We start from the raw sequence: 9,021 nt of genomic DNA on the forward strand, positions 1-9,021 counted from the left end.
TTAAAGAAATAATGTATTACAATTTGAAATAAAAAATAGAGGTTTTGCGGTCAACTTGGCGATAAGGTACATCCTTACGAATTTTAATAATCTTGAAATATGTTATTAAGGGCATCATTTTGAAAAACAAATTGTTCAAAATGATACCCTAAACAACATACATATTTCAAGCCCTAATGTATAATGTATACTTCATTGATAAGTTGCAAATTTTTTCTGGAAATTTGTTATATACCTGTATACAATTTTGGACCATACAGCTTTCATTCCGTTAAAAAACAAAAATATTTCTATAATTTCATTTCTATTCTTTCATTTCTTGCATTCATTTTTATAACTTGTTGGTAACCTTGCGAAAAATGGGCCGAAAAAATACATTGGATGTAAGGTCTACTTGTATACCGGGTCTATGTCAATATTAACAATTTTTCAATGAAAAATATAGAAAACATACTTGGGTTCAACTTTAACATAATTTCTTGTAATACCACCTTTCCAAAATTAACGGATATGATTCGTCATAAATATGATAAAAAGTTTCTTCCACTTAGCACTTCGATCAAAAAACATATTTGGTGAAAAAATCTTTTCCATTCTATAAGTCTTTTATGATCATTAATTGTTCACAATAAAAATTATAATTTATATAACTGTATATTAAATATTTGTTGTTCTAACTAATGTTAAAAATGTAACGGCTCCGCATAAAAATAAAATACCTTATCAAATATTTCCTTAACATGTTGACTGCCAAACTAAAACCTTAAAATGTTTTTCTAGACCAAAACTTTGATTTTAGATAATTGTATTTCATAATTTGTCTTAACACTTATTTTCGTAACCTCCCTAAAATTCATGAATCCTATTCAAATTTATTTCCTTTAACATTTCAACTTGAGAATTAATTGTTTTAGTTCCATAGTGAAAAGTTCTGTTACCTATATGTATATGGATGACGTGGCAGTCAAAGCATTAATAAATGTATACAATGAAATTAATATTGGATGTATGCTATATTATATTGCTAATAATAAATATAGTTACAATTAAAAACAATCGTGGTACTAACGATGGAGAGATACTTCGAAATGAGATATTAAATCCTGAAAGTATTAAAATTATGTTATTTTCAATGATAAACTATATGTAACTGTTTTTTATAATATTTAATTTATTACTTTTATCATGTGGGTCTCGACTTCCACATAGGCGATAACCTAAAGTAGTCTTGCGTTTTGTAGAAATATATCCTGGAATGTATAAACTCGGTGCATCTAATCGTCCAGTTAACATAAGTTTGTTAAAATCTTCTTCTAATTTATTAACGATTGGACCTAAATGTAAAATTATAAAATCATTATTTAAATATTGGATTTTAAATACTTTATAAATATTCCGAATTACCTTTAAAATGTAATAGAAACTGAATACATGCACCATTGTGTAAAGTTTTAGTTTTTCTATTGTCTATAGATAGCATCCATTCAGGAATACCCATAATTTTTCGTACATCCTCTAAAAATTGTGCTCTATAATAAGAAATATATATTGAATTATCATATAATATTGTAAAATTAGTAACAAATTTTATTTAGATAGGGTATTGCATGTGTACTAACACCACGAAACGAGGTGGTTTTCTTATATTTGCATATTTTACGATGTCATTATCTGGTTCGATATTGGCACACGCAAATCTATTGCGTCCGAAATCTTTATCAAAAATAATAATAGATCTACCCATTGCAGATTCTGATCCACCTAAAGGAAAATTAGAATCTGTAAAAACTTGTCTCTTTAATCCTATATTGATGGGACCTAATCTGCCTGATATATCTCCTACGTAACATCGTAACAGTAAATCAGGTCCACATTCTTGTCTATATAGATCATCCTATGAAATAAAAGTCAAATTATTTCATAGAATTAAAATATTTACTGTTAGATATAATTGTAATTAATATTACGTTTAAAGGATCAGCCAATTGTGTAAAATAAGGATTCCATATATATCCACCTGCCACACATCTAGTGTCCTTTACCTGCACAGCTGCATCTACACCCACTGGATTTACATATATTGCCCAATTGTGGTTTTTTGTCTATAAAAAAATATTTTAAATATTTATAGATTGATTCCTAAATATAAATTATGTCTAATGTACTTACAACATTACGATCATGTTTACCAGGGTGTTGCAATTTTACTTCGATTACAGTGTCGCTCCGACTACCATCTCGATATACCAGTTGTAACTACAATTATTAGTTATTATTAAAATCTATTTCTACGTCTATTTCTCTATTAAGACGTAGAATTCTTAAATCTACAATACCATTCTTATGTAACCATATGCAAAGCCTTGTGGATGATGAAAAGAAGCAATTGCTCGTAACTCATCAGCCTCAGATGGTGCATATCCTCTTTCTATGGTTGAACATGCCCATCTGAAAGAAAAAGTACTGTTAAATATACACAGAATTCCTCCTAAAATGTTTGGTAAAATTTTACTAATGTATTCTTGTAATCGTACATACTACAATACTAGAAATATAATCAATCACATGTTCAAAAAATATTTTTTTAACGAGACAAGAATAAAACATTTGTGTCACTCTGAATTACTTAAAAAAATATTAAATATTTAAAATTTAGTAAATTTAAGTCGCATTTTGAATACTCGATATACTACAGGTACTTATGATTGGCAAAGTAATAATAATAACTTTTTATATTTTAAATATTATTTCACTAATCATTATTATTATTTATCATTATTATAAAAACTTTCTAAACGATACTACTTACTATTTGCTTATAAAAGTGTTATTTAAAGAATACTTTTGTACCGGTGTACAATAATAAATAGATAGTTTATATTGTAATAAATTATTGAGTATGCTAACATCTTTACTTTTTAATACCTTAATAGATTAGTAATTTTTCATATATTTGACAATTATAGAATCCAATACAAGTATCATTATCAATTATATAAATACGATAAATTACAATTACCTTATATTCTTTTTCTTTTTGTGAATTACTATGCTTCTGCCTAATATACTTTTTGATCCAAACAATGGAAGGATCGTATCATTAAAAGTTGATGTATATTTTTTCCTGTTCTCCAATGTACCAAATTTTCCACTGAGATCACCAACTTCGTATTGATCAGAAGTTCCTTCATTGGGAAGCGGTGTGTTACTCCCATTGATGCTGAATGGATTCCAATGTCCATATAAAGATGTACTTTCGCATGGAAATTCCAAATCTTGTTCTATCGAAGTCTAAAATATGTAAATTTGTATTACAGGGAATTAAAAAATACTAATATCACTATATTTATATTACCATGTGTACATGATATCCACTCATTATTCCACTAAGACCATCTAAATTTACTTCTATGTTCGTAACATCATATTCAGTTTGTTGTACGAATTCCAGTTTTCCTCTTAACGAAATATTCTCTCCGTTTCCAAACCAATCTCTTGCTACAGCTTTGCGATTATACACTCTACTAATTCTGAATAAAAATTATAATATTCAGTGCATATTTATATTAGAATTAAATTTCTATTTCTTATTAAATTTACATTGAGCATGCTAGTCTTTCTCCTCTTGCGCGTGGTCCATGGTCATCATATATTACCAAACTTTTTCCTAATATACTATTAGGTCCCGACAAAGATAACATTGTATCCGTAAACAATTTTCGTGTTAAAGTAGATCCATAGAGTTTTCTACCAGCAATATCAATCGTACCATGTCTTGTTAGATCTCCTGCCCTACACAATGTTATTTCATCCATTGAACAGTATTCAGAATTCGAATCCTGTTCTACCTAAAACATTTGAACAAATAATATTACAAAATAAAAAAAGACGATTGTATTGAGTATTATAAATACTTCGACTAATTTTATTAATTATTATACTTTATATGGGTTATAAGATTCTCCGGCGCTCAAACATCTGCCTGTCCAGTTATAGTAATCTTTACCTGGCGGATTGTCATGAATCATCCATCTAAATATATATACATTATAAAATATTCGTGTATAACTTTAAAAAAGTTATTATTTCCAATAAACGTACTTGAACATTATACCTATGTAATGCCGAATTGTTTAAAGTATTACCATCTGCATGAATTAAATTTTCAATTATGATAGTAGTGTCCATTTCAGGATAATTTTGTGGCTGACGGAAAATTATTCTTCCAACAATAGGATATCTGTATACTACTTGTGCAGTTAACATTGGCATTTCTCCAGTATTATCTGGCAAGTAAAGATTCAAAGTACCACACATCCATGGTACTGCACTCGTATTATCGGTTTCATTATATCTGAAGAGTGTGAAAACAGTTTATTTCTATAATCGTATAAGCAAGAATGAAAAATATGGAGGGCACTATTACTTGTGAAGAAGAAGGCTTCTATGAACGACACTGTAGCTTCCTGAAAGAGGAAGATATGTGTCCCAATAAATTCCAGTAAGTTTCGCACTTCCTGGTAAAATATCATAATGATACGATCCTTCTTTGCGATTTTGAAGTTTCCCAGAAAGATCACCAATAGCATATTGATCTTGAGTTCCAAATCCTGATTTACACAATTGTACTTTAAATTGTAGATTTCAAGCTTAAAAAACTTAATACTAGTTAAAAAATACATATATTAATTGTTTACCTGCTGGTGGCACAATTGTTACGTTAATATTACTTGGATTATATACATCTTTAGTCGTTTCACATAATTCGTCAGTATTACTTAGTGTTTCTGTTACCTTTGGTGGCAATGCATGAATTTTGTATGAATGTATTTTAGTCGCATATCTCAATCTTGTTTCTAAGTCATTGACAGGCGTTAAGGAAATATTAACCCATGTTGGCTCGAACGGAGTTACTTGAGTCAATACTACCTCTCCTTTTATGCCATGAGAACTAATTAAAGTTCTAAATAATTAAAAGATAAAATAGAATGAAATTAAATATATATAGAAAATATTTAAAAGTATCTATACAAGGTGCTCCATGCAATTGGGAAAGCTATATTTCTAAAACTGTTAAAAATACAAATGAATATTATAAGGAAAAATTGAACAGTATCAAACGATGCACAAACTGAATATGATTTTATCCATTGTTATACATTCTATGCATTGTTATAAATTCTATAATTTTGATCATACTACTTTATACAATGTTTTAATCTTGGTATATGAGTATTAAGGTACTTATGCCCTAAACTTCATAGTTGAAGAGTTATAACACATTAAAGTTTACTAAATTTTTTCAGTTTATCTTTATTCATTTTCGTGGAGACATACTTGTGTATTATTATGCATTAGAATGCTTGTAAACATGAGTCTACAGTATGCGACAAAATGATAGCACACCCTGAAAGTATATTATTTCCTTAATTTTAAAAGATTATTTTATTATGCTTTATATATTTAGAGCGTTTAATGGGTATAACAAATCATTTTAGTCGATTGACAAAAACAACGAAAGCAAAATGATAGCATACATTGTTATAACGTAGAATATACTTCGTTAATGTTATTTCTAATACTTCGTGTACCCTTTATTATGTACAATCTGAAGCAAACGTTTTAGGATGGATTTGTATAGCTTTTTTATATACTTTCAGGTTATTGTATTCCAATTTTGTATTATACATTCCTTTAATTCCTTAACAGTTTGAAAATTCCCAACAGTTTTCGATTATATTAATGTCAGAAGAACGAGCTGGCCAGGCTAAAGTTTGTATATTATTACTTCTTCAGTAACTCTTTACGCATTTTGCCGTATGAACAGTCGCATTATCCTGCTGAAAAATGAGCTGTTCACCAGCAAGTGTTGTTGCATACTTGTTTATTTGTTCATCGATAAGTTGCATATACTTTTGAGTGTTTAGCGTTCTATTTATAAACACAATTTCTGCTTTGCCGTAATACCCAATTGCTGACCACAACATGACTCCTCCTCCACCCATTTGATTACAATTTAAAATCTGCTCTTCCTTCCTAAGATCATGGAAATAATATCTTGCCCCATCTGGTCCATCCAAATTAAAACGTTTCTCGTCGGTAAACATAACTTTTTACCATTTCTTTCTTCAGTGAATATGATTTTCCGCAAATTGTAATCGAGCTTCTCTATGTTGATTAGTTAATGGTGGCTTTTTAACTAATTTCTTTCATTTTAAAAGTTTGGTTCATTGAATACAACGTTACACATTTCTTATATTAGTACTTAACCAACTTCGACAGCTATCTGCCTTACTGTAGAGGTAGAATTAGAAGCTGCTCTCAAAATTGCATGTTCTTCGCGAGTTGTTGTTGCACTCGGTCTACCCATACTCTTCTTGTTTCCATATTTTGTTTGATTCTTCAGCAGATTATAAATCACTTTTCGACCTCGTTGCACAATATAAGCAATTTTTGAAATGGAGAAACTTTCTTGTCTTAATGCTTTAATTGTTTTTATTTCTCTGTCATTAAATTTTTTGCTGCGACTCATCATGCTTAATGTTTTAGATAAATACTGCAAAGACAAATTACACTATGTAACAATATAAACACAATCTAATGTCACGTTCCATGACTCACAGAGTCAACTGAAATAGAAAAACCTTAGACTGTGCTATCTTGCTGTCATGGCAGTGACCACTTTGTTTACATTTTGAGCTATCTGCGAAGACTACTGTTTACAATCTGGATAGAAACAGTTTCAGCAAAGATTTGCATCTAGTATACAACATCAGAAATAATAATCCTCAACTACATATACAATTTTTACTTAAATTACAAGGTGTGCTATTTTTTTGTCGCATACTGTATGTCTAATATCAATTCATGTAGGATTAACTTTCTTGTTTATTTTCTTATGGAGATAATTAAAAAATAAAGTATATCACATAAAGTTAATGTTACATTCTGTTCCTAGTGTTCAAGATGTTCAACATCATATTTGTTTAGAAATACCGAAAGTAATACATAATAAAAATGTTAAGTAACGTAAAGAAAATAGTGAAACAATGTTTGGACTAGAATGGAAGACCGTATAAACATTTCGTGTATCGTGAATAATGCATAACATCTTTAAAGTATACTAAAATAGTTTAATATGCTTTAAAGTGGTATAATTCTTAAACTATTAGGTTAAGGGGATAAGTACTTTAATATTTTTTAATAAAGTAGTGTATCAGTTTTAGAGATACAGCTTATCCCAATTGCATGTGGCATCTTATATGGTGTACAATTTTGAAAATCTGAGGTGCATTTTAATAAATGTAAAGAAATGAAAAGTAATGGGAAATTAAAATATTTGTGAAGTCTTACTTGGCCAAAATTGATTTCCGATGATTAATCTTGCCACAAACTAAAAAGGAATCGTCGTGCGTCGGATGAAAGATCACTAAGTATAATAGACGGTGAGGGCCAAGCAAATCAGCAGGTAGCAGAGACAATTCGGAATCTCTGTACAAAGTTTTATACCTTTTCTGATAGTTGGTAGCCACTTTTAGTTTGCCTAAACGTGTATCAACATCGCCGATGGCTTTTCCATTACCAGCATTATTTGGATCAAAGACAGATTGTAGAATGTTGCAACTCGATTTATCTGGATTATAAGTGTATATTAAAAATTTAATTTGTTCAAAGTAAATCGTCGCTGATTAATGAATGGGATATATTTTATAAAAAACTGAACCTTTACTGATGTCAAAAATGTCAGTTACATAAATCTTCCAGTAATGTTCTGTGTAGTCCACACTTTGTAATTTCTGTTTATTTACGTGATGCAAATCCACGTAAATTATCGTATCGGTGGTGTTAGCACCAATGTGACCACCCAACCAACGGAACCAAATAGTTCCCGCTATAGGTCCGTAAAAATGTGCTTCCGCAAATTTTTCTACATTTTTCTCGAGTACCTTAGGAATTATCGATATGGAAAGAAGTCTTTTTTAATTTATACTTAAGAAGCATGCAAAATTAATTTTCCGTTTCTGAAAAATTACCGTGATTGAGGCGCAAATGGTTCTGTCCGAATATGAATCCTGAAAGAGCAAGCTTTTACCCCATAAACCTTTTTTGCCTGTTAAGCTTATTCCTGAAACTTCCACCGATCCTGTTTCATTTCCGGGCATATCCAGTGGTCCAACAAATTCTGTCAAATCGATGACACTACGAAATTTATAATATCGTTGAAAAAAAAGAAAGTAGAAACAGGTGTTTTAAAATAAAAATGTAAAAAATAAATACCTTTCTCCAATGTATCGACGGTTGCATCTATCGTTGACAACAGTATAATCAACAGGGAATTGAGTAACTGACCAAAACCATTGTTGATCCGGATATTGGAGTGTAGCTTGAAGTGAAAATCGAATTCTTACAGATGTTTCTGTTGCTTTCTCGAATCGAATTTCTCCGTGAAGTCCGCCGGAAGAAATATACGCCGCAAGACGTAATGCATGCCCAACGGAAGCTATAAAAACGTAAGTGTACAATACAATATAATATTAGAAAAAGGATATGCGATGTAAGAGAAAATTAGTGTTTAATGTCTGTTATGTAGGATAAATTTTCGTAAAAATATGTTGATTTTGTGGTGTCCAAACATAAAATATTTTTTTTTAAATATATGTGTGTTTTAATGTTTTATTTCGGTACTTGAATTTTCAGCGATGATGACTAACAATAAGGACTCTTTTATACGACGATACTTGTATAAGATATATGTCGGAAACTTTGATCTCAGCATAGGTTAATCACTGTCCGATATTTCTCTTAAGTTTATGTGTACCTACGATCTGTATCGCATACAAGTATTGTCGCGTGAAAGGGTTCTAAATGTTATTATTCTGTGCATGTGCATGTGTATTATAATATAATATTACTTACCGTAAGTTAATAAAATAAACCACCACATCTTTCCGTGTTATGGAAGAATATTTAATGCATTTTTTAAAAGTAATGTATCAAGTAGCTAACTTGTATTCTAACCCA

At 29.9% G+C, this 9,021-nt stretch overlaps 1 protein-coding gene across 1 annotated transcript; it reads right to left on the reverse strand.

The window, feature by feature from the left end:
* Positions 1-768: 768 nt before the first annotated feature.
* Positions 769-8,944, reverse strand: LOC122400578. The gene is made up of 19 exons (XM_043402100.1): positions 8,917-8,944; positions 8,278-8,500; positions 8,034-8,199; positions 7,724-7,946; positions 7,354-7,633; positions 4,698-4,963; positions 4,427-4,610; positions 4,115-4,354; positions 3,942-4,032; positions 3,601-3,848; positions 3,356-3,530; positions 3,020-3,291; positions 2,337-2,448; positions 2,170-2,256; positions 1,968-2,102; positions 1,620-1,894; positions 1,405-1,529; positions 1,179-1,334; positions 769-1,103 (listed from the first exon to the last, which is right to left on the reverse strand). Exons 1-19 carry the CDS (start codon positions 8,942-8,944, stop codon positions 1,012-1,014), a joined length of 3,378 nt encoding a protein of 1,125 aa, XP_043258035.1. The 3' UTR covers positions 769-1,011.
* Positions 8,945-9,021: the final 77 nt, after the last annotated feature.

The sequence above is a fragment of the Colletes gigas genome, unplaced genomic scaffold (assembly GCF_013123115.1).
Source record: "Colletes gigas isolate AHSC1104 unplaced genomic scaffold, ASM1312311v1 Colletes_gigas_Sc00019, whole genome shotgun sequence".
NCBI classification, from domain to species: domain Eukaryota; kingdom Metazoa; phylum Arthropoda; class Insecta; order Hymenoptera; family Colletidae; genus Colletes; species Colletes gigas.